Source organism: Aedes albopictus, chromosome 3 (assembly GCF_035046485.1).
Source record: "Aedes albopictus strain Foshan chromosome 3, AalbF5, whole genome shotgun sequence".
Classification (NCBI taxonomy): domain Eukaryota; kingdom Metazoa; phylum Arthropoda; class Insecta; order Diptera; family Culicidae; genus Aedes; species Aedes albopictus.
In genome coordinates this window covers 296,369,099-296,395,895 of record NC_085138.1, presented here as the reverse complement: position 1 = coordinate 296,395,895, position 26,797 = coordinate 296,369,099, and the positions used below count along the sequence as shown (strand labels likewise).

General features: G+C 42.8%; 2 protein-coding genes across 5 annotated transcripts in view; both read right to left on the bottom strand.

Moving 5' to 3' along the window:
* LOC109414804 (uncharacterized) overlaps positions 1–26,797 on the bottom strand; it is a 240,542-nt gene that overhangs the window by 177,083 nt on the left and 36,662 nt on the right. The gene's annotated exons all lie outside the window — the stretch shown is intronic.
* On the bottom strand, positions 10,153–11,123 carry LOC134291379 (uncharacterized). The gene has a single exon (XM_062859058.1). It carries the CDS (start codon positions 11,121–11,123, stop codon positions 10,239–10,241), a length of 885 nt encoding a protein of 294 aa, XP_062715042.1. The 3' UTR covers positions 10,153–10,238.

Genomic DNA, 26,797 nt, shown 5'->3' with positions numbered 1-26,797 from the left:
TTCGGTATATTATCATAAACGGTATAATTATTATATGGAAATGACAATGCATTTGAACATTCATGGAAACCCACATTTAAATGCGATTTATGATTACTTTCAGTCATGTTTACATGTATGTATACCATATTATTACATTAAAACCAGTAATATCACGACATGGCACTCGTTTTACGACTGCCAATTTCATTCTAAATCAGAACTGTTGTGAATGACAGTTTTGCAGAATTATTGCTAATCGGCATTCTGACAATATGCCCTGCCCACTCTATCTTTCTAATTTTAGGATGCTGGTTTCACAGTGAGCTTATGGTATACCCTTTGCTCCACAATATACCGCTATTATGCATACCGTAAACCAGGGTCAAATTGATCTCCGAGTCGAAATTGATCAGACGATTTTCAGTTTGATCAATCGTACTTCAAATTGTTTCCTTCCAAGTATCGTGATGTAGGAATCAGATACTAAACGATATATAAGTACGTAAGAAAACTATTTAAATCATGCTTCATCTAACGGAAAAACGTCTGATCAATTTCGACCCGGAGATCAATTTTACCCCGATTTACGGTACCACATAAGCTCACACTTAGCAATTGACGTTTGAATGCGTCAATTTCTTGCAGGTTGTCCTCCTAAAGCGTGGTTCAATTCTTATGACCATAGAAACCGATTGCATAACCGGCGTTTATGTAAGGTAAATCTGATAAAGATGAACATTATTTCGTCTCATTTCTTAAGACCACAAAATCTGTCTACTTATTAGTAGCAAAAGTGAAATATACCGGAATATACGTGGCATGATTCTATATGACCACGACCCACTTCAACAATCAAGCCCCTGCGGTATACACCAGAACTTTCGGACTCAATTAATCACCGTCTGTCAGGTATAAGTTCTTTCTGATGAGGCTAGTTACACAAACACAACTCATGCTGCAGATTTTCTCCCACTTGGCAGACATACCCACGTGGCACGATCGGAATGCTGATAAGCAAGGTGTTACAACGAACAACCCGTTGTTGCTTCCTTGCAGCAGCAGCAGCAGCAGTTCGACTCGAAGGAGCGCCTGTCAGTTGTAAACCACTCAAATTGCCGTTGTTAGCGTTGTTGTCGGTGCTTCTGCAATGCACATAGCTTTACAAACCCAAACGTCCAATTTCCAGCAAGGAGATTCATCAATCTTTTGTTCCGATGGGACATGCACATGCCATAGTTACATGATTTACGAGTCATTTTCACCCCTGACTTCGAGTGAACATTCGTTGGCAGCGCACTTCCCAGCCCCGGACACCGCAGCACAGGACACGGGTTCCACCCTTTCCCAGTGGGGGTACCCCTATGCACTATGATCCTGCAGTTGTTTTCAAATGGACAAACTTAATTGAGGATAAGCTCTTTTACTCAGCTGGAATTATCAATCTCAGTGAATCAAAATTCAACCATCGCGCAACAATAATGACAAGGTCTTTTTTTACTTACTTGATACTTGACACTTGATGGGCTACAACTCGTAGCGGTGAGTCTACGCCGAATGAAGTATCCGCCTTCACTAGCCTCGGTCCAGGGCCAATCGCTTCCAGTCGCCCTGAACGGTTAGAGATCTTAGGTCCTCCTCAACTGCAAAAAGCCAACGTGTGCACGGCCTTCCACGAAGCCGACGACCCCTTCCTGGTTCTCTGCTGAATATAATTTTAGCTTGCCGTTCCTCCGGCAAACGAGCTACGTGTCCAGCCCACCGCAGCCTGCCGTGTTGTATTTGCTTCACTATATCCATCTCTCTATATCTTCTTCTTCTTCTTCTTGGCGTAACGTCCTCATTGGGACAAAGCCTGCTTCTCAGCATAGTTTTCTATGAGCACTTCCACAGTTATTAACTGAGAGCTTCCTCTGCCAATGACCATTTTGCATGCGTATATCGTGTGGCAGGCACGAAGATACTCTATGCCCAAGGAAGTCAAGGAAATTTCCTTTACGAAAAGATCCTGGACCGACCGGGAATCGAACCCGTCACCCTCAGCATGGTCATGCTGAATACCCGTGCGTTTACCGCCTCGGCTATATGGGCCCTCATCTCTTTATATACCTGGTACAATTCGTAGTTCATGCGACGCCGCCACATGCCGTCCTCCAGTTTACCACCGAGTATTGTTCGCAGCACTTTACGTTCGAAGATTCCAAAGGCTCTACGATCAACTTCTTTCAACGTCCACGTTTCATGACCGTATAAAGCGACCGGGAGAATCAGAGACTTGTACAACGCGAGTTTTGTCTTCGTTTGCAGCCTGCGGGACCTCAGCTGGGTTCGCAGACCTAAAAAGGCCCGATTTGCAGCCGCAATCCGTCTTTTCACCTCGCGGGTAACATCATCATCGCACGTTACTAGAGTACCAAGATAAACAAATTCATCCACAACTTCAAACTTTTCCCCACCTAGCACCACTTCGTCACCACTACCACGGCCGGACCGACGTTGAACACCAGCAATCATGTACTTAGTCTTTGTGGTGTTCATCGTAAGTCCAATCCTTGCAGTCTCCCTCTTAAAAGGTACGAACGCCTCTTCCACGGCCCGACGGTCGATTCCGATGATGTCGATATCGTCCGCGAAGCCCAGGAGCATATGCGACTTCGTGACAATGGTTCCACTCCTGTGCACACCAGCTCTCCTTATCGCTCCTTCCAGTGCTATGTTGAACAGTAAGTTCGAAAGAGCATCGTCCTGCTTCAGTCCGTCAAAGGTTACGAACGATGACGAAATTTCATCCGCAACTCGTACACTTGATTTCGATCCATCAAGCGTCGCACGAATCAATCTAATCAGCTTCGCCGGAAATCCATGTTCGATCATAATCTGCCATAACTCGTTTCTCTTCACTGAATCGTACGCCGCCTTGAAATCAATAAACAGATGATGGGTCTGCAAGTTGTACTCCTGAAATTTTTCGAGAATCTGCCGCAGGGTGAACCTCTGGTCCGTCGTTGATCGGCCCTCACGAAATCCTGCCTGAAATTCGCCGATGAAGGACTCCTCAATCGGCCTCAGACTGTGGAACAGAACCCCGGACAACATTTTGTACGCTGAATTGAGGAATGTTATTCCTCTGTAATTTGCGCACTCCAGTCGATGCCCTTTCTTGAAAAAAGGGCAAATGAGACCATCCAACCAACTAACAGGCAGTTCTTCCTCCTCCCATATCTTTAATATAATACGGTGTAAGAGTTGATACAGCTGCTCACTACCGTGCTTGAGCAGCTCGGCCGGGAATTCGTCCTTCCCAGCAGCCTTGTTGTTCTTCAGTCCCCTAATGGCTGTCTTGACCTCGTCTAGCGTTGGAGGTTCCACAGCTTGTCCGTCATCGACGATTCGAATTCTGTCCGTCGCTCTTCCACTCCCACCGTTCAACAATACCTCGAAGTACTCTCTCCACTTGGCAGCCACCATTGTCTTGTCTGTCAGCAAGTTCCCATTACGGTCGTTGCACATGACGGGAGAAGGCGCTGTTTTTCTCCGCACGCCATTGACAGTTTCGTAAAATCTCCGCATATAATTCTGTTTCATACTCTCTTGCGCCTGAGCAATCACATTTTCCTCGTGCTCTTTTTTCTTTTTGCGGTGGATTCGTTTTTCGACTACTCTTGCTTCCCTATATCGCTCCCTGTTTTGCCGGGTCTCCGACACCAACATCCGGCTTCTGGCAACATTCTTCTCGTCCGTTACGCTCAGGCACTCCTCGTCGAACCACTCGTTTCTAGGTCGTCTTTGAGCAGTATACTTATCACCTCCCGCGCTGCTGTACTCATCGTTCCGTGGATAGACTCCCACAGAGTGTTGAGATTATCGCTCTCGTTGATCTCACTTATCCGCTCGAATCTTACTAACTACGAGATAGTAATCTGAGTCGATGTTGGGGCCTCGAAAAGTTCTAACATCAATTACGTCCGAGAAATGTCGGTCATCTACCAGCACATGGTCGATTTGGTTGCAAGTATCGCCGTTTGGGTATCTTTTTTTTTATTAATGTGTATTTTAACAGGGAGCTAATTCTACACTTAGAAATGACAATGTCGCAACCTGCATTTGTTGCGACAATACACCCAATGCGACATAAATTTGTCCCAACTTGAACAGAATAGGATAAAGATCGTACACCACGAGTTTAGAGATTTTAAAGCCTTGTATTGTAATTTTCGAGTGGTAACTTTTAGTCGGTAAACACTGCATCGCTATTGAAGATTTATTTTTAAACAGTTTCGATTTTGGGTTAGTATTCGCGAGTTGAAAAGTACGCAACAAATTCAGCTTCGGTTTTGTCTGCAACCAAATTTTTCTAGATCATGTCATTAGTCCTGTTCAATGAAGTAGGTTGAACATTTTTATTTTTTTTAGGACATTCGCAATCCCATATTGCTTTTTGCAACTATTTTCCAAAACCGAGTGCAGCTGCCTTGTTGTAGGGTATAAATCAGCCGACCATGTTGTGCTTTACACCAAGCTTTTGATCCCATTTGCCAACAATCCCATTGCATTGCACTTCCTACAGCGGTCCCCCACGTCTTCGTGCAATAACCAGGTCCTGGGTGGCTACCATGAAAACTTATGTTTCCAAGAAGAGGGAACTCCACGTCAGCCACGCGTTCGTCACCGATATGTTCGAGTTACAGTTATGAGAGTGCGTCCCATACAAATCTATCTGCTTCAACATTTTGACGTCGCAGATCGGCTAGTACTTTACCAGGAGCAGATGTAGGGCGTAGTTAGATTCATATACAATGCGGTACACTTCGTGAAGGTTCTGGCTCTCGACGAAATATGTTTGCAGTTTCTTAAATAATCTGAGACACACAACGTTTCGGCCCTACGAAAGGAGACCAAAGACTCGAACTCTGACGCGGGAACATCCCCTTCCCAAGTAACCCAACATGTTCCATAGAAATTTTTACTCTCTCCTCGACACACTTACACATTCCCATGGTCGCCAAACTCTACATCTTTCCGGAACAAAAAAAAAAAGATTTCTTCAAAGGGGGGCTAACTCAAGGTTAGCTGTTTAGCCTGAAACAACGAACATCGATGACCCACTCTGGAGAGTGTGCTGGCGCTCAGCTAGTTTCTCGAGTGGTCCTCTTCGCCCCCTATGTCCTCGGAAGGCGGGCAGGGTCAACTCCACATCCGCGATGCCTACGATACGACACCAATGCTACCAGGACGTTCTTTCCGCGGCCACTTAATCGCTGGTCGATTAAGGGTCGATTTCGACCGCAGGGCACTAGCATGAAATTCTAGGCCGACTCTGAATCCCTGGACCACCTCTTGTACCGCATCTGAACTAGCCATTCTCCGAGTCCACGCGCCACCTCCTCTGTAGCTCCAAGACGATATGGGTGATAGCCGTTGAAACGGCATTCCAGCAAAACTCATCCATACACATCCTCTGGACAAGATTGTCCGGAGTTGTGTCCTCCCTGCATGTGGCAAGCATGCGGTCACGCATTGTGCGAAAACGCGGGCACACGAACAAAACGTTCCGCCGTAGCACAAACCGGACATTCGGGAGAACCCGAAACTTTGTAGATATGTACTGTCGGAAGCAATCATGGCCTGAAAGGACCTGAGTCAGGTGGGATGTTACTTCCCCATGGCGCCTTTTAATCGAACTATCTACCCTCGGTGTTGGCACTGCCAGCGCGTACCTTTAATATGTACACCGTGGACCACACACACCATCAGCGTTCATTGCGATGACATGTAGCGCTCACTGACTGTCAACCGGTGAGTAGAAGGAAAAAATCGACGATAAACAAAGTAGACAAACGTGTAGCTTATTGCTGAGTAATTATTCCTAAATTAAGTGGTATTTCCTACATCTAAACTATCTCCTAGGTAAATACTTAAATCTAGAGTGAATTACTTGTATCATGCGCATTTATAATAATGAATTCGTGCTTGCGACTAGGTTTGTAATTGAAATACCTACAGGTATAACCTACAACTGCCGTGAACCTTGAATTAGAATTGTGCATAACCACGGTAAGAAAACTATTAATTGAATCTATATATATAAAAATGCAGTGGCATACGTGGGACCGCGCATAACTTACGAACGGAAGGTCCGATTTTGGTCGTGTAAGTTTTGTTCTGTTAGTTTTCACCCAAGGAAGGTTTATGAGGCAAAAAACATGGAAAAATTGAGAGTTTTTGAAAATCGATCTTTCATACATTCAGACCGGGGACTTGGTCTTGGCTAGAAACTTGAAATGCCAAAAAAACACAGTAGGCAAGACAAAGTTTGCCGGGTACAGCTAGTTTCTTCTAAATTACATAAAACGTATGAATTCTAGCGACTAAACTACAACCGAAGGTAGACAATCCGACAACCGACTATCTAAGGCACTAAACGTAAGTTAACGATACGAAAAACACAAGAATTGACATGACTATAGCTATGTACAAAACAAACATGCAACACAACACAACTTATGCTAATTTACTATACAACATGCTAAAACATCCAATTTCATGTACATTTGTTATCGTTAAACAGGAAAATTACAATCAATCGTTAAACTACACTCTGTTGACGTGTTTTAATACGGGGATTGTAATTGCGGAATTGACCCTTAAAGTACCGTTGGTCAGTAACCAACAATTTGTAATTTTCGTTTATATCTTCGGAAATGTCGAGTCGCGATGCACACGGTTCCGGTAAAAGTGCTAAGGTTTCGAAAAAGAGCAAGAGCTCGAAATCGAAAACAGATGAAGTGGATGATAGTGGTAAAGTGTCAATAGTGGTCACGGGAGTATTAGGAGAGGCGGAAACGGATCGAACGTTAGCTGGTCGGACCTGCAAGTCGTGCAGAGGCCCAGATACGGACGAAATGGTGCAGTGTGATAAGTGCGACAAATGGCATCACTTCGAATGTGTTGGAGTGACGGAGGAGGTAGCGGATCACAGCTGGAGTTGCTCAAAGTGCGTGTCGGCAAAATGGGCTCAGCGATCGGGATCTACTTGCAGTAAGCAACTTCAACCTAGCGGTGATGTCGGAGGCAATCCGGAAACACGAAATCAACAGACGTCAATGGAGCCAAATCAAACCAATCAGCGAAGTTCAGCAAAAACCCTCGTCGATGATACGAACAATGGCTCGAAGGCACAGGATGCGAAGAAGTCTAAAGGCAAGGATCAACATCGACCTGCAAGCAAGGGAACTGAGAGCAATGTTGCATTGAGCGAGTTGTCATCTTCTTCATCGCGCAGATCGTCGAGAACCCTTCTTAAGTTACAAATGCTGAAGCTGGAGGAGGAACAGAAGTTGGCGAAGGAGTTTTTGGAAAGAAAATACGCCCTTTTGCAGGAAGCGGCGAGCGAAAGTAGTTCCAAGACGAGTTCCAAGGCAAGTTCGAAGACAAGTTCTACCATGAGCCGGGTACGCGACTGGGTGCATAGCGGAAACACGCATCTTCAAGAGGGTGGTATCCCGACCTGCCCAGATGCCTTCGATCCACAAAGGCACTCTACACAGAATCCTGCAACGCTGGCGAGTCTCATCCACTTGGAAAGACAGAGAAATCAACAATTTCTACCAGTACATGATCAGCGCACGATCGGACGAACTTTTTCTGTGCGGGCTATGTCAGGTGCTACAGTAGAACCGACCGACAGAATGGTAACGGGTTTGCAGGATGATTCGCGTCCGTACATTCCAGTATCAAGCGCAGTAGGAGGTCATCACACTAGTGAACAAATGATACCCTCACGGCTTCCATGCTTCAGGAGAGAATCGCGACCCGTAAGAGATTTCGACGATGCATTGCCGCTCACCCAGAAGCAGCTAGCGGCTCGCCAAGCCATATCGAAGGAGTTGCCAAGCTTCTCAGGAAAACCAGAAGAATGGCCCATATTTTTTTCATCTTTTACGAACACAACAGTGATGTGTGGGTTCACAGATGCAGAGAACGCGGTACGGCTGCAAAAAAGTTTGACCGGCAAGGCATACGACGCGGTGAAAAGCAGTTTGATGCATCCGTCAAACGTCAAAGGAGTTATTGCAACACTTCGTATGAGGTTTGGACAGCCCGAAGCTATTGTCCATTCACTGATAGCTAAAATTACAGCTCTGCCTCCCTTGAAAGAAGATAAGCTCGAAACAATAATGGATTTCGCTGTGGAAGTCCAGAACTTTTGCGCTATAGTGGACGCATGTGAGTTGGAGGAGCACATGTATAACGTATCGCTATTGCATCAGCTTGTTAGCAGATTACCGCCGTCTATCAAACTGGACTGGGCCAGATACCGCCAACCACTTCCTAGAGTCAATCTGGCGACCTTCGGAAATTGGATCTACTCCCTGGCAGAAGCAGCTAGTACCGTGATTATCCCAAACATCCCAGAATCGAAGTTTGAGCGGAACGATACACGGCCATCGAAAAAAAGTACCGGATTTCTCAACGCGCATTCGGAGCCGAGCGAAACGGAATCGAAGTCCTTGGGAGAAACTGTGGTAAAAACCGGCAATGAGTGCCCGGTTTGTAAGTCAGGTTGCGAGACGATTAGTAAGTGCAAGCAGTTTTTAGAGCTACCAAGAGATTCTCGGTGGGCCGTAGTCCGCGATTATAGTTTGTGTCGGCGTTGCCTGGGAAAACACAACAGTGGATGTAAAGCCCCAGCTTGCGGGAAAAACGGTTGTACGAGGATGCACCATGAGCTGCTACACAACGATAATCAGAGCAGGAGAAACGCAGATCCAGTAATCAACGAAAGTCAACGAAATCAACCAGGACCGACTTCGACACAACATGAATGCAACACTCATCGCTCTAATATCAGCTCTACCTTGTTCCGTTATCTACCAGTAACTCTCCAAGGAAAAGGAAAGAGTGTACAGACGTTTGCCTTCTTGGACGAAGGTTCTAAATTGACACTCATGGATCAAGACCTGGCGGGTGAGCTCCAATTGGAAGGAGTTGACAGCCCGCTTTACCTTCGGTGGACTGGCGGTACCGAACGTTGCGAGGAGGAATCGCAACTAACTACAGTTTCAATAGCTGGCAGATATGATGGGGCAAAGCGGTTCCAACTGGACGAAGTGCGGACGGTGAAGGAGCTTCAACTGCCACGACAGTCCTTGGATGCAGAACAGATGAAAAAACAATATCCGTATGCTGGAAGCCCTAACGAAATTCAGCGGTGATCGTTACGAAACTGGATTACTCTGGCGCTATGAAAACACACGCCTACCGGATAGTCGGCCGATGGCACTGCGACGATATCACCTTCTGGAAAAACGCTTGACCAAGGATCCAGATCTCGCCGAAGCCTTAAACCAGAAGATTGCGGAATATATAGCTAAAGGATACGTACGTCAGCTGACCAAGGAGGAAGAAAATCAAACCGTTAAGCGTTCCTGGTACTTGCCTGTATTCCCTGTGTTCAATCCAAACAAACCGGGGAAGATACGTATAGTATGGGATGCCGCTGCTACGATTTATGGTGTTTCGCTGAATTCCGCGCTTTTGAAAGGTCCCGATCCGATCAATTGTGCTCGCTCTTATCCATACTCCTGCAATTCCGAGAACATCGAATTGGACTAACTGGCGATATACGTGAAATGTACCATCAAGTGAAGATCAGGAAGCAGGACCAGCCATGTCAACGATTCTTTTGGAAGAACAGCTCTGGTGAGATTGCTGTTTTTGAGATGTGCGTCATGACATTTGGCGCATGTTGTTCACCAAGTAGTGCGCAATTCGTCAAAAATTTGAATGCGGAACGATTCGTTGGCAAATATCCGCAAGCAGTTGAGGTTATCATCAAGCGACACTATGTGGATGACATGCTGGCAAGCGTTAAAACGGCAGAGGATGCGATACGGTTGGCGAATGAAGTGAAGTACATCCATTCTCAAGGTGGCTTCGAGATTCGTAACTGGGTAAGCAACTCCAAAACGGTTCTGCAATCACTAGGAGAAGAGGACGTGGAGAAGAAAAACCTTGATCTGACAGCTGAGGTGGCAACGGAGAAGGTTCTAGGGCTGTGGTGGTGTACGGAGGAAGACACGTTTACGTATAAAATAGGCTGGACCCGCTACGATGAAGCGCTTCTAGAAGGACGACGACGCCCATCAAAGAGAGAGATACTGAGAGTTGATTGATTTATTTATTTAAGACACTTTACACCGTTATGGTGCATTCGTGTCGATAAAAAAAAACATCAACACAATATAATATTAATCAATTTACATGGCTTGTTTCTTCCTCGATCTAGTTTGGTAAACCTTCCATTCCAATTCAGCGTTTTGTTCTTCCTCGTTGCAAGATCGTTTTGCTACGTTCTCTTCTATTCTACCATTGTCCGTTTCAGTTGACAACCGTCTCTTCGCAGTCTCAGGCTCCCCTTCAGTTTCAACAGTTTCAGTGTCGTGCTCATCGGTATCGTTGTTACTATTATCATCACCTTCATCGCCGCCGCCGCCGCCGTTGTCGTCGTTGTCATCGTCATTTGTGTCGGTGAGAGTCGCAACCGATGGGTGATCAACAATTTTGCATTGTTTATCACCAATGCGGTTTTGCTTTTCAGCAGAGTTGGGTAGTAGTGTTGGCTTGCTTGATGATTGTGTGTTTAGTTTCGGGTGCGTTACGTATGTGCTTTCACCGTTAATCACAATGCGAGACGGTAGTGTCTTCTCCAGTCTCATTCGAACAACTCTGACGCCGTTTGGAATCCCAGGGAAGAAATTTTTCCATACATCATTTTCGATGGAGATGACTTTACCGTACTGCTGCATGTGGCGCACGATGATATCGTTCGACATTTGTGGTGAAAGGTCGTGGATCTTCACGGTGGTCGTGGGGCCATCCACGTAGACTGGGATGTAGTACGTTTTTCCTTCGTGGATGTAGTAATGTTTGAGATGATGTTGCTTTTGTAAGCGTGGGGCTACGCCAGCGTCATTCATCTCGATATACACGCAGTTTTTGATATTGTGTATTTGGATGTTCTTGACGTCGGTCAGGTCGAGTTTTAAGTCATCCTTGAGGAATTCCTCAATCTGGTCCAGTATGGGTCGTCGTGGCAGGACACTAAAGTCGACGACGAGTGTATTTTTCCTATGCGTAGACATCCTGCAAAGGCTGCAAAATTCCAACACAACAGGAACGACGGACTAGGACGTAGAGCTGTACGAAAACACTTGTGTCGCGCACGAAGAACGGTTGTCAACTGATACTGAGAGTGCTCATGTCAATCTTTGACCCCCTTGGTTTGATTGCGCACTTTTTGATTTATCTGAAGGTTCTACTACAGGAAGTCTGGCGCTCTGGTGCTCAATGGGATGAGGAGATCAATGAAGTACTATTTTTGAAGTGGCAAATTTGGTTGCAAGTGCTACCTGAGGTAGAAAACGTACATATTCCTCGATGCTACCATGTTCAAGACTCGCATAACATCAGCTTCGAATTACACACCTTTGTCGATGCAAGTGAGAACGGGTTCGCTGCAGCAGCATATTTGAGAACATCTGGCGATGATGGCGTAGAATGTACTCTCATTACAGCCAAAACAAGAGTCGCTCCTCTGAAATTCCAGTCTATTCCCAGGCTGGAACTGCAAGCCGCACTTCTCGGTGCAAGACTAGCACGAACAATAACTGAATCTTTATCTGTTCGAATAACAAGACGCTGTTTCTGGACGGATTCTCGAGATGTATTATGCTGGATTAATTCGGATCACCGTCGGTTTACACAGTTCGTGGCTCATCGAGTTAGCGAGCTTCTCGACACTACGGAGGCAACCGAGTGGCACTGGGTGCCTACGAAGGAGAATGTAGCAGATGATGCCACAAAATGGCAAAGGCGTCCAAATCTAACTAGTGGTAGCAGATGGTTCAACGGTCCCGAATTCCTCCAGCGAAGTGAAGACGAGTGGCCACAACAACCAAATGCCAATATTGCCACACAAGAAGAGATTCGTCCTCATCTGATTGCACACATTTCGGCAACATCTTCAACGCTTTGTGTTCAAAACTATTCCAACTGGAAACGACTACTCAACGTGGTCGGATATCTTTTTCGTTTTCCGGCTAACTGTCGACGCAAAGCCCAACGGCAGCCTACTCGTACCGGACCATTGTTCATGGAGGAGGTACGCGCAGGCGAACATTATCTTCTGAATCAAGCTCAACGTGACAGCTACCCAGACGAAATTGCCAGCCTGCTTCAAAATAAGCCGATTCACAAAAGTAGTCCGCTTTTTAAGTTAACGCCATTCATCGATGAGAGTGGAATTCTGCGCGTAAAGGGACGCACGTCACAATGTCCCTTCATTACATACGAAGCAAAGAATCCTATCATTTTACCCCGTGATCACCATATAACCACTCTAATAATTACCCACTACCACACTAAATACCACCATCTTAAACAAGAAACCGTAATCAATGAGCTCCGACAACGATTCTCAATTTCTCGACTTCGAGTGTGCTGCGCCAGAGTAAGAAGAGACTGTCAACGCTGTAAAAATGATCGAGCTGTGCCACATGCTCCAATCATGGCTGATCTGCCCGATGCTAGACTAGCTGCATACACTCGACCCTTTACCCACGTAGGGATTGATTACTTCGGGCCAATGGAGGTCGCCATCGGTCGGAGAGTGGAAAAACGCTGGGGGATGCTCGCCACCTGCTTGACGACCCGAGCCGTGCATATTGAAGTAGCGCACTCCCTCAGCACAGATTCCTGCATAATGGCCATTCGGAATATGATTGCTCGTCGTGGAGTGCCTCGTCACATATACTGTGACCGTGGAACCAATTTTGTAGGGACATGCAAAGAACTTGGACGTGTGATGCATGAGCTCAACTACGAAGAAATAATGAAGGAGTTTGTTGATTCCGAGACTTCTTGGTCGTTCAACCCACCATTGTCACCGCATATGGGTGGTAGTTGGGAGAGGCTCATTCGTAGTGTGAAAGCCAGTTTAAAGGCCCTAAACCTACCCCGTCGTCCAACCGATGAGGTGTTGCATAATACCTTGCTCGAAATTGAGAACACAGTTAACTCGAGGCCACTGACACACGTCCCAGTCGAAAACGACGCCGCTCCGGCTCTTACGCCAAACCATATTCTATTAGGGAGCTCAAACGGCGTCAAACCTCTCACGATCCTTGACGATAGTAATACTGTCGTGCGACAGTGCTGGCGTTCCTCACAAATCATCGCCAACCAGTTTTGGAAACGATGGGTATCTGAATACCTGCCGGAGATAACGAAGAGGACAAAATGGTACAACTCCAGCGCACTACCGGTTAAAGTCGGCGACGTAGTCGTTATCGTGGATCCCAAGCTCCCCCGTAACTGTTGGCCTAAAGGAATAGTGACTGCGACGCGTCCGGGCCGAGATGGGGAAGTCAGGTCAGCAACAGTAAGGACCGCTGCTGGTGTCTATGAACGGCCAGTAATTAAACTAGCAGTATTGGAGGTAAGACGCGAAATGAAGTAGACGACTAGGTCGTTTACCGGGGGGAGTGTTGGCACTGCCAGCGCGTACCTTTAATATGTACACCGTGGACCACACACACCATCAGCGTTCATTGCGATGACATGTAGCGCTCACTGACTGTCAACCGGTGAGTAGAAGGAAAAAATCGACGATAAACAAAGTAGACAAACGTGTAGCTTATTGCTGAGTAATTATTCCTAAATTAAGTGGTATTTCCTACATCTAAACTATCTCCTAGGTAAATACTTAAATCTAGAGTGAATTACTTGTATCATGCGCATTTATAATAATGAATTCGTGCTTGCGACTAGGTTTGTAATTGAAATACCTACAGGTATAACCTACAACTGCCGTGAACCTTGAATTAGAATTGTGCATAATCACGGTAAGAAAACTATTAATTGAATTTCTTCTAAATTACATAAAACGTATGAATTCTAGCGACTAAACTACAACCGAAGGTAGACAATCCGACAACCGACTATCTAAGGCACTAAACGTAAGTTAACGATACGAAAAACACAAGAATTGACATGACTATAGCTATGTACAAAACAAACATGCAACACAACACAACTTATGCTAATTTACTATACAACATGCTAAAACATCCAATTTCATGTACATTTGTTATCGTTAAACAGGAAAATTACAATCAATCGTTAAACTACACTCTGTTGACGTGTTTTAATACGGGGATTGTAATTGCGGAATTGACCCTTAAAGTACCGTTGGTCAGTAACCAACACTCGGGATCAATATTGTTAGTACAGTATGACCCATAAAAAATGCGACAGTTTTCAAAGTCATCGTTCCCCTACTTCGAACTGATTAACTTTGCATGTATCTATTGGATAGTAAAGTAGAGCCACTAATCTGATAATGGCAAAGGAACATAGACTGATTTCATTCACATACCTTTGGAAATACAACGTTGAACATATGGATGTCGAAATCGTCCACGCGCCAGAGGCCTTTTTTTAAGGATATAATTTTCTGTCAATTGCTTTCAGTCCTATTCAATCAGATTTTATTTTCAAAATAGTACTTTCATAGCTGGACAAGGTCTTCAGGAGTTCGTTGGTTCGTCGGACAAGAACGAAAAAAATATTGACTTATAAATTGAGAGACATTTGAAATTTGACGAAAACAACATATTTTTGGTGTGACAATTTTAACCCTTATTTGAATAAAATTCAGATCGAACTTTCAAACACAGAAAAACAGACGTCACACGTAGAACGAATTCCTTCAAAAAACATCGTCACGAATGCGTAACCGCTCAATGCGTATTGTGTTTGGCCGGGTCATCACTAGGTGGCGCTCACTACCGCCAAATTGATTTAAATGTCAAACAGGAGCAAAAACGATGCCAGCGCTGTGAGTGGTCAATTGACTAACTACCAAAAATTTAAATCAACCGTTAAAAAGGTGATCGAAGGGAAGCGCGCGAAGTGTGACGCCTGTTTCTATGTGCTTAAAGTGTATGCATATTACTAAAATGTCAAAATATTGTGTTACGGTTAGCAGAATTTGACCAACACTATATTCAAACTTTTGCCTTAGCGGTAGGGAGAGATCGAATAAAACGCACACTCACACAACGTGTTGTAAAAAAATTAGCAAATTTCAGCAAAGTTTTAGCTCATTGATTGTAGTAACCCCACGGTATCCATTAATTTTTATCTGCATCGGTTTAAAAAAAATGAATTTTCAACTGTGGTCGAACTTTTGCTCCACCTTAATCTATATTTCAGATATTTCAGTAAAAAAATCCATCATAATTTCTATTCTTGTGAAAGCTCCTTCTAGATTTTTCCACAATTTTTCCACAATTCTGGCAAATTGATTATAAGTTTTGGAACATTACCTGGGAAAAATCGTTCCGAAATGTTTTAGTAGTTAACAATCAAAAAAAAAAGTTAACAGTACAAACATGTTTTTACAAGAATGTTGTCAGATCACCAGAGCCTTTTAATATTTTTTTTCAGTTTTTCCATGGTAGCAATGTCTAAAGTCTTCAAAAACAAATATTCCTTTTCGTCTGAACATTCATCCTTACTTTAAGTTGGAAAATCTGATGTTTTGTCCTCCCAAGAAACATTATGAGACCATTGTGAAGTGTCCTCGTGGACACTAAACATTGCACTACAACTGGCTGCAGCATTATCAGAGCTGGTCGCCTCGCAGTGGCATTTGCAACAAAGGCAATTGCCATTCATCATCGGAGACTAAACACTGCCGCCGCTTTGCCAACACGGGATGAGAAACGAGTAGCGAATTTCCGTTTTTCCTTGCCACTATCGTCCACCAGCAGCAGTAAGTCTAGAAACCAGGTCCGGCCCCGCTAAGCTGTCGACCTGCTTCAACGCTTGACGTAGAGGTGTCGGCGACGACGGTGTGGAGGAAGTGGGTATCGATTGCAATTAAATTAATTAAACTGTTAAATACTTTAGACTGTTCCGACTGTTGCCGCTGCCATCGCCGCACCGGGAACGAGGGTCGTAAATTCGAATGTGAAGCAATAAATTTACTGACCTCGGGGCGTTCCACAAGGACCACTTGTGGAAATTGGGAATCTAGCCGAATAGTGCGTGTGGGGTTTTACAGCAGCGGAAATACATCGTTGCAACAGATTGTTATCCAGTCCGGTTATGTCAGATGAACAAACAAGTGGCTGTGATGACTGAACGTAGACATCTAGGCTTATTCCTGTTAGAATGATCTGAGGGGCAAAATAAACTTCTGTGTTAGGTACAGGTTGATTACATGTTTTAGGGGGCCGCAATCTTTACATCGTTTGGTAAATTCTTGGTAATGCATATTGTTGCTCGTACTTTCGGGTACTATCTTCTCTTTTCTTTTGGTGTACGTCCCAACTGGGACAAAGCCTGCATCGCTGAGTGTTTTCAGTTCATTCCTATGCACAGCTTCAAAAATTAAGCATAATTGAAATGATAGCTGAACCAGCTATCCTCCAAACAAGCCAACGACAGTTGCGACATATTTTACCCGAGAATGTACAGAAGATTATGTTTACGGAAGTTTTAAACACAAAATGACGTTCCAAAATGCCACCCGCGCTATCTAGTTTCATCGTGCTTGCTGCAGCGAGCGACAAGCTTTAGCTGTTTTGCATAATTCCACCTCCAACGTCAACTTTTAGCACTGACGACGGGTGGGTAATGCCGGAGACGATAATCTTCTAGCTCGACACTAGCTCGAATCTGCTTTTCTTTTTCCTCTCCTAATGGAGGTGGAAAAACTTGACGAATTAGGAATAAATCCTTCTTCTTGTTAGTCTTTTAATGCAAGGCTACAACAGGTGAAGAGAAGAGGGATTGGCATCAGTGAGACTTGGGTTTTGTTTTTATTACGCAGAAAAATGCAAAGAATACCCCCGTCGGACTTTTAAATATACAGCTCAAAAATTTAAGTTCCAACAATTTTTCTTTGTGTCAGCATTCTACTGTTTTTTTCTTTTTCAAATGTTAGGCCTAATAATGTGTTTAATCGAAAACAACTGTTTCAAATTTTGAATAAATTAGCGAGAAGTACATTTGCTCTTGGGGCCCATATAGCCACAGCTGTAAAGACGTGGGTTTTCAGCATTACCATGCTGAGGTTCGATTCTCGCTGAGAAGCTGAGAAGCAGGCTTTGTCCCAGTGGGAACGATTAGCCAGTATGAGAAAAAAAATTGTTCACTAACAGAAAAGTTAACTTTTATTTAATTTATTGTTTATCTCCGTCTAGCGCTGCTCCCTCAAAGCAACAGTTGAACGACGTTGAAGTTCTTGCTTGTTATGCCACCGAGCTAACGTTGTTGACGCCACTGAAGATGCATCAAGCAACATGATTTGGCTGGAGGAACTGCCTTCAAAATGCCACCTTAAGCTATACATAAGACTCTAGTACTATTAGGCTATTCGTTTGAGCGAAAGTATCAACTTATGTATCTGATATAAAAAGACTGAATCAAACACTCAGAATCTTTATGTATCAGAACCATATTGATGATAACATTGCGTATATTTTCGTAATAATAATATTAGGTTTATAGACATCTTAAACTGCTAAGTTGAACATGTCTTTCTGTCGTCTGTGGTGCTCCCCAAGGTGCTCAAGAACGTTTTAAAACTTTCTGTTGGAGGTGCACGTCACCACATCCGATATCATTAGCAAAATCCTCTAGAGCCGGGGGATGAAAGCAGAAGGTCGTGCATGATGAGATTTTCTTGGCCAGAGTTTTATTCCAGCCGGTGCCTCAAGTTTATTTTTATGGAAAATGATGGGCATCTAGAAAATGCTGAGAAAAGTTGAAAGCTTGTTTCTCTGATATCTGTAACGTCTAATACTTTTACGAACAATGATGCAGTTTGAATTTTTGCTTTAGAACTGCAAAATGGTGAGTCGACAACCTGGGAGGAGCGACTAACAAATCGCTGATTCTCAGGAGTTCATATCTCATGCTTACCCAGGTATATAGATAATAAAACCATTATCTAGTAGTATTCTAAAAAAAAAAAGACAGGTACAGGTGTAGAGGTACACACCAAACGCTTTCAGCAATATTTTGCTGATTTTTGTCGAGCTGAAGGGTCCAGCAAAATTTTTTGTTGAACTTTCAGCAGAGTTTGCTGAATTTCAGCAAAACGTTTCTGGTGATCAGCAGAGTTTACTGAACAAATCAGCAAATTTTGCTGAATTTCAGCAGTTTTTTTTTTGCTGAAACCTTCAGCTCGGCAAAATTTAGCAAAATTTTGCTGAAACCCTCAATCGATTTTTGGTGTGTACCCAAGTAACCACAAGCATTATATCATAACATTAATTCAATCGTATTATAGTTTAGCTAATGCGAGATAACTTTTATTCTACACCTGTCAAGTAATAAAGCGTTTAATCTACATTATGAAAGCATTGAAGCATTATGAGATTTTGACAGTTCGGTATAGTTCTATAAGGACGTTGTTTAATGCTTCATTGCATTACCATGTTAAAAGCTTCATGGCAATCAATAATGCAAGGATTTATTACTTTATATATGCCTTTAATAATGCTTTCATAGTTGTAAACAGAAAAAAACATCAGTTCGAAAAAAATCTGTACAGCCTTTTTAAAAACACAACCATTTAAAAAGAAATGAAAAACAAACCCAAATTTTCATGGATTGCTGCGTAGAACTTGGATTATCATGCTCAGATGTTGCTTAAAATTTATATTGTGTATGTTTTTTTTTATTCTGGTTGGGGCATAAAGACAAATATGAAGATGCTGAGGGAACAAAAATTATGTGAGGTTGAGGTATTGACCTCCTTATTTAACATATAGTGCCCGATTTCATAAAATAAATGGTAGAAGTGTGCATGTATGAAAACAATAAACGCAGAATCAACACAGACTAATTTATATCCTTATATTATCTTCGTTTGTAAAATCAATTGGTTCTGCAATCGCTTGTTTTCGAATGAATTTGGGAGAGTAAGATAACTGATGGCATTCAGACCCTAGCACAACTTCTTAGAGCTGCTGAAAACACAAATCAATAAAGCACGAGCTGAGTATGCGTTACTTTATGTTGCACATTTTTCCGGGTGCAAAATGCATGGTAGTCGTAGCACAGCGTTAGCGCGTCCGAGTTTCATCGTAGTCCAGTTTCAGCAGTCTAGGTTCAATTCCCGAATTAGAATAAAAAACATCAGAGTGAGAGTATCGGAACAGCTATGAGAAGATAAAAATAGACAGAAAAATGAAAAAATACTTTTTTTTCTTTTGTTGACATGATGCCTTAAGTATACATTCCATACTATTTCATTGCATTAGCTATATGGTACAAGCATTGTTTATGCTTTAGCAATCGCCACAGTAAAGCTTGCTTTAAATCAACAATAGTAGCGCCACTTTCGACTTTAAACCTACTTTAATGGTACCTATATGACAAAACAACTTTACATCGCATGTCATATAATACACTATAAAGCGAAATTAATGCTCTATATGCAGCGTCATGGTTACTTGGGTAGGCTATGAAATGTTCATCTACCAGCAGCTCACAATGCATAGGAGACCTAGCGTCAATCAATGACTGTTTCTGCAACTTGGTAAAAGTGAAAGAAGTCGAACTGATTGATCGACAATCGAACTTTGAGAGCGAAACAATGCAATCAAAAATTGGAACGGGACATACGATGTAACATGTGTAACATCGTGAATTAGTAAACTGCTTTTAATCGTGAATTTTGACGTATTAGCTAAAGTTCTTCACATAACGAAGGTTTATAATCAATGGAAATCGTACTTTCAAAAAAAGAGTTCACATAAACATTGAGTATTTGTACCGCGTATACAACCCTGATGCTCCACGAATACAAAACTTTTACCACATTTATACCTACAAACATTTATTACCAAGCGAGAAACGAGAAGTTGAAGTATTGAGTCTTATTTGCTTTTTTAATAAACTTATTTAGTATTTATTTTGTAGTTAACAATAGTATTTTTAAGCGCTGCAAAACGGTGAGTCGATAAGGAGAGCGTTTAACATAGCTCTGGACCTCACAAGTTCCCAGCTCATGCTTCCACGGGTCAAGCGATGACAAAGACCGGCAGCTAAGAGTTTTGTGCTAAGCTGGTAGCCTGGGCACTGTTGTCCTTCTGACTTCAGCTAGATTGAAGAGGTAAATACGTACCGAGCGTTTACCAAGAAGTTGCTACTCAAACAGCGACTGCTTTGGCATCCAGTGGCTGAGTATGAAATGCTCTTCCACCGGAAGCTATACCTAAACTGGCAGCCCCACTACGGTGGATAGGGGACCTTAGGCCAACAACCTACTGTTTTCGAAACCAAAAATCGTTACAGACGAACTGACTCAAAGGCAACGACTTTTAGCTCGAAACAACGGACAAGAATTGAAACTTGGAATGTATTAACCCTAGCCCAGCAGGGTAAACTGGCACAACAAGCCAATGAGGCATGCCATATGAAGCTTGAGATCCTAGGACTGAACGAAGTCCGTTGGCCGAACTTTGGAGAACACAGATTAGCGTCGGGTCAAATACTGCTATACTTTGGCCTACGAGGTGAGCACGCTCCTCGCCACCATGGAGTTGGTTTTCTATTCAGCGCTCACGCCTACGTTGCGCTCATGAAGTGGGAACCTATTAATGAGAGGATAGTTCTAGCCAGATTTAGAGCACGTGCACGTAAAATTCCGGAAAAAATGACCACGTGGTTTATGGACAGCCCCTAAATATTGTTTGCTCCCAATGTCATAATAAAAAAAATTGTCACGCCATCTCTAGTATGGTTTGCTTCATTTTTCTACTTTGGCATCAAATCCCCGCATGTTTATTACGATTGGGTAAATACAAGTTAAATTTATCTCGATAGGATGCACTATAGTTTTACATCAGACATCCAAAGGTGGCATAGAATATATTATTCTAAAAGATTCCTTTTCAAAGATTGCACGTGACTTCAAGTTCAATTCAATCGTTAAGACACTAGAAATATTGTAACCGATTGCTTCTCACACTACTTCCTATTGAAACTATTAATGGCGTGAATAGCCTGAATAATTAAAACATTTTGGTATGAAATCTGAGTAAGAATCAAATATGCAACAAGCGTAAACCCAGATTTTGTGAACCATCCTAATATTTGCAGAGTTTTCCAATGGTTGTCAAAAATTGCTACATTATTTTAAATTGCCAAAGCTTCAACGTTGGACATTAGTTTTCACGATGTTGCGACATTTGAGGTTCTTTAATGCATACTTTTTCTTTTTCAATTTGCAAGTCAAATGAACATTAAATGAAATGTGTGGGATTTCTTCACAAATAGTTCTAATAAACTTCCCAAGTAACCAAAAGGTCGTAAAAATGGCATTAAGTCGGTTATAGAACCTGGCGTATATAGAACCTGGCTAACAGCGCTAAATTGGCTCTGTATCCTCTTTTAGAGCTGCTCAAAAGCCACTTTTGGCGAATTATTCGGCTGATATACGGCCAACTTCAAAATTTCGTAGCAAGTCTCAGGCTCAGGAGCAAGAGTTGTCAAAAGTGAGACAAAGAAAAAAAGAAAAACAATATTTTGTTTATCTCCTGTTCTTTTCTAACTTCTTTCGCTACTGAAGTTGCTTTTCTGCTACTTGATCCAGATTCTGCCTACTGTCCTCCGGGTTCCTGATAGAAAGTTCAAGTCTGTTGCGTTTCCCATCTGCTCCACCGATGCACCATAGAAACGATGTGATCAATTTAGTATTTAAACCATGAAAAACAAAATAGTTTGGACATGTCGACGGTTCAAAATTATATGGGAGGATGATGATTTAGTGGTAAACGGTGGTGACGAATGCGAGAATTGATGCAGGAGAAGCAATATTTACATGGAATGGAAATATTTATTATCTATTAAATAACAGCATTCCGAGCAGCATTCTAATGATAACAAAAATGATCCCGTGCCCCCGATCCCGATCCGTTAACATTCATCTTAAAATGTATCGACTTCAGTCTGCTTTCGTTGAAATTTATTTTGATAGAGATAAACGTCATGTGCGCCAAGCCCTGTGACAGCACTGACAAACTTATTTACAGCTTGTAGGCTTATGTTAGTACTTACTGTTAGTGCCTATAAGCATTAAGAATGCATATATAGAGCTTTTTGGCACTGAAAAGCTGTTCAATAACCGATATAATTCTCAGAACAGTGCTTAGTATACAGTATATATCTCCGTCATTGCTTTCACGAAAAAATATTTTCTTTTTGGTTAGTCAATATCGGACACAAATTCAACTGAAAAACAACATTTCGAAGCAAAATCTGTTTGAGTTGGGCTGTTATTCCTGAAAGAATAATAGGTATAATACTTGCTTTCTGTGGCAAAATACACTGCTATACAATATATATGTATATACTGTATAATGGAAACAATTTATTTAAAAAATAAAAAGCTTACATCAAATTATTCAAGAAGCGCTTTTAGAAAATGACTTTGTAAAGAAACGGCCAGAAGGCATTTGAAACAAAAACATTCTTCTTATATTTTTTATAATCTAGTAAACAGTGGCGCACCATGTGTTACGAGGGGCAAGATCTGTAGGTCACTACATGTTTAGTTCGATTAATTGATGTTAAAAGAGTATGTGTCTCTTGTTCAAAATTCACGTAGGCCAAAATTATAAATCTTGTTTCCAAGTGTATGATGCATTGTTTATATATGGTATTAGGAAAAGAAAAGTACTTCAAACTTACACCATATTGTTGAAATTAAAAGTGGTTCATCAATAACTTCCTCCCAATAAATGGTCCACAGTGAGCAACAAATTTTCAAATGAAAAAGTTGTTCGAGGTCCCTCGGTGGATTTTTTTGATCGACTCGTTAAATGAAAGCTAAAAACCTATATTTTCAAGTAACGAAGATTTTGGCGATGCCTTTTTTTTGCGATAATATTGTTCTACCAGACACACCGTGTAGGCCTCATTGAAGCACAGTATAGAGTAGTTTCGTGCAGAGTACTGTTTTGTCCGATCCTATCCGGGTTGTTGCTGGAGTGAGGCAAGGATGTATACTACCACCGCTACTGTTTCTCATCGTAATCGACCAGATCCTAGTGGGTGGGATTGATCATGAACCAAATCGTGGGTTGCTGTGGCAGCTTATCAACATGGAGCACCTAAATGACTTCGAATTGGCTGATGACGTTGCTCTAATATATAGCTTAACGACGCTCTGATATACAGAACAAGCTCGATGATCTTGCCAATCGCTTCTTTCGCGGCAGGTCTTACCTTCAACGTCAACAAGACCAAATCGTTGGATGTAAACACGGTGAACTCTTTCAGTTTTACGGTAGGTGGGCAAGCAGTAGGGAATGTTGAAAGCTTCCAATATCTTGGTAGCCAAATGGCGGCCGATGGCGGCACCAAGATCGACATAGGTGCACGGATCAAGAAGGCAAACCGACAGAAATATGACCTGGGCACAGGTCCAGGCGATTACGGGCAATTGTCCAGGATGGAGATCTTTCAATTCGGCCCTCTGCATCGTGTAGGGTTTGTACTGGCATGCACTCTCTATGTTTACATTGAGTGTGTAGATGGTGCGATTTAAGCAGTTACGAATGAACGTGTAGAGTGACAGTTGCGATAAGAAGTGGAGCGTCGGCGGACGACGGATAGCGAACCTGTGGAAAGTCTGGTGAATACGAACGACCGGAGAAAGCTACTGAACTGGAGAGCTGGAGTTTGCCGTTGCGAGAGTTACTTCCGGAAGTGGACCCTACAATTGGCGACGAGGATGGGATGGAAGGCCTCGTATACGGTGAATGTTTTTGCCCCCTTGAACGTGTTTGTTTTCAGATGGATTTCTGGCAGGTTGGTTGGTGTTGTGATGATGAGAGAAACGGTGCAACAATTCGGCAGGAAATTAAAAGAGGAAGTGCAATTATTTGCACGGAATTGATGACACAGTGTTTTGTAAATGCAGGTGTTAATGGATAATTTTTGGACAGATCGTTGAGAGAGCGTGCTTGTATGATGTTTCAGTGGAGAAGTGTGAATGCAATCGGTATTTATCAGAACAATTTTTTTCAACCGTGGCGGGTTGCCGGTTGAAGAAAATTTTAACCGTGGCGGGTGCCGGTTGAAAGAACACATGAGACCGTGGCGGGTGCCGGTCGAAGCAAATTTAACTGTTGCGGGTGCCAGCTAAAAAAAGACAAAAAGACCGTGGCGGGTGCCGGTCGAAGGAAATTCAACCGTTGCGGGTGCCGGTTGAAAGGACAATTGAGACCGTGGCGGGTGCCGGTCGAAAGGAATTTAACCGTTGCGGGTGCCGGTTATAATCGAGGCCGTGGCGGGTTGCCGGTCGAAAGAAACATTCAATCGTTGCGGGTTGCCGATCAAAGAGAATGATTAACCTTGAAAGTCCCTGCAAGGGTGCTTGGGAGCAAGGTAGTGATTCCATGGCTTGGGGGCGCCTGATTTAAGGGTGCGTTGAATACACAATAGTAGTTGGTAGTGGTTTTGGCAGTTCTTGTAACCACAACATGGTAACATTTCCATGGCTGGGGGCGCATGGGAATAAAGTAATTTGCTTTAGAAGCACCTTCCTTCAGATAGGGTGCTTGGGAATTGGGAAGTGCTTCCATTACATCTTGAAGAAATCCTGGGTATATTTGTGATTGATTGGGAACAGTGTGATGATTGGCTGGATGATAGAGAGGCGATGCCTTGCATGTTGTGTTTGAAGGCAGTGTAGTATTTCCATGGTTTGAGGATGCCTCTAGGAAGATTGGTATGACTTAGAGATTCCAAGTTGCACTTAAGACTTTGAGAGCACAAGAAGTAAATCGTATTATCGCCTGATAGTTCTTGCGAGAGACGTGCGGGCGTGAATCATTGTATTCCATGGTTTGAAAGTACTTGTAATGGGTAATACGTGTATATAATGGGTCACTAAAATAACTAAAACGGCCGCTTTGAAGCGAACAGAAAGTGCCACTGTGCCTTGTGTGTTTGACGTAACTCCACTGCTGTCACAATGTTAATGCCCATATACGCTGGCGCCTTTGTTTACATGCGATGAACGCTAGAAAAGTTTGCTTCATTGATCCATTGATTCTGGCTTGGAAGAGGAGAACAGGGTTTTCCTAGTACTATGGATTTGATGCAACAGTTGTCACAATTACACCAAGCGAACGTGTGATGTTTGATGGTTTGTGCATAGAGTGGAAGGGAATGCGAGACATGTTTTGTTACTGACCCGGATGCTGGATTCAAGAATGGATTGTTGATTATACCAAGAGTTGCTGAAACTTGGTTGTTGAAGATTGGCTAGCTATCTGTACGCGGATGGTTGGGAATGAGAAAATTTGGTTGGACTTTGTGCGTCATTAAATTGCGCACTTGAGAAGTTGGCTGAAAAATAAAGTATCTAGTGTTGAAAGGAGTTGACGTCTATGATTAATAAATCTTACACCGTTCACTGAAGGGGTCAGCAATATTATGAAAAGCAGTGTGTAGTTCGAATGAAGCATAAGTTCGGAGAGTGACACACGTGGCTCCTATCAAGCCAAATGAGTATAAGGCACAGACAAAAAACGTAACTAAGAAGAGAAAATAGTGACTTCAAGGTTTGGGTTCATTGTGGATGGCCAAGATGTGTTGTGCCATGAAAACTGAAATTTTTGGGTGATAAAGAAATCCTTAAGGTATGTTTTTGTTTGGATTAGTTAAGTGTGGGAACTCACATCGACCCGGAAACCTCTGCAGTAATGGAAAAAGTCAGCTGGTTGAAGAGTTAAAACATTTGGAGTGTTAAAACAGGCATTGCCCTATGAATTTAGGCATTGTGTCCTACTTTGTCTAGTTTCTCTCATATAAATACATTATTTATATTCATGCATTCACTTGCTTGACGCATTGGTGCAGTACGGCTTATAGAATTCTATTGAACTTTGATTGATTGATTGATTTGTCTTTATTAAAGAGTTTTTCAGCCCTTGGCTTTGAACTTTGACGAATAGAGTGGCTTCTCTTATTTTTTTTCCTTGTCATGGAAAAGAGAACATTATGTGAAACTATTGACAAAGCTATTGACTGTTGTTCATTGATAAAAGGTTGGAATTAGAATTGGAAAAGGTTTGAAAAGCCAAGGGGATGTTATTCGAAAATAGTTGAGCCACGTCACATCACGTTGATGTAGGGGAGCATGCAAAGATGCAAGGAGGTTGATGGCAGCTGCTTAACACAGAGTCTTGTTTGGTGGATTGTTCTGATAATTTGTGTGACGGGGTTTGATAATTAAAGAGGGAAAGGTTATGTATAATTGTTTCTGGTTTCGCGGATGTGTTTTCGTGTTTGACAAATGTTGGATCTCCAATTAGTCCAATGCAGGTGTGCTTGGGCTGAAGTATACCTCGGGCTAAATTGAGATTTAGCGTCTATGCCGCGGGTCGCAGTTTGAGCAACACTGGTCTAATGGATAAGGCTTGCAATTTCTAACCCAGAGAAGCTGAGTTGGATTCTCGTCTCGATCGTAAGGTATTCGAGACTTCCTGGATGTGATATATCCAATAGAAGGTGGGGAAGGTCCTTGATGTTAGATTGCTTATGGAATATTGCGACTGGGCAGGCCAAAGTCCAGCGGAGGCATTGTGGATTGTTGTTTTCAAGTATTGAGTTGCATAGCGTAAATGATGGATGCTGAGTGATAATAACGCTGGTATTGCATTTCAGAGCATGGGTTAAATTTGCTGAATTCAAGGGAGTCTGTAGTTTTAGTGTTACATCAAGA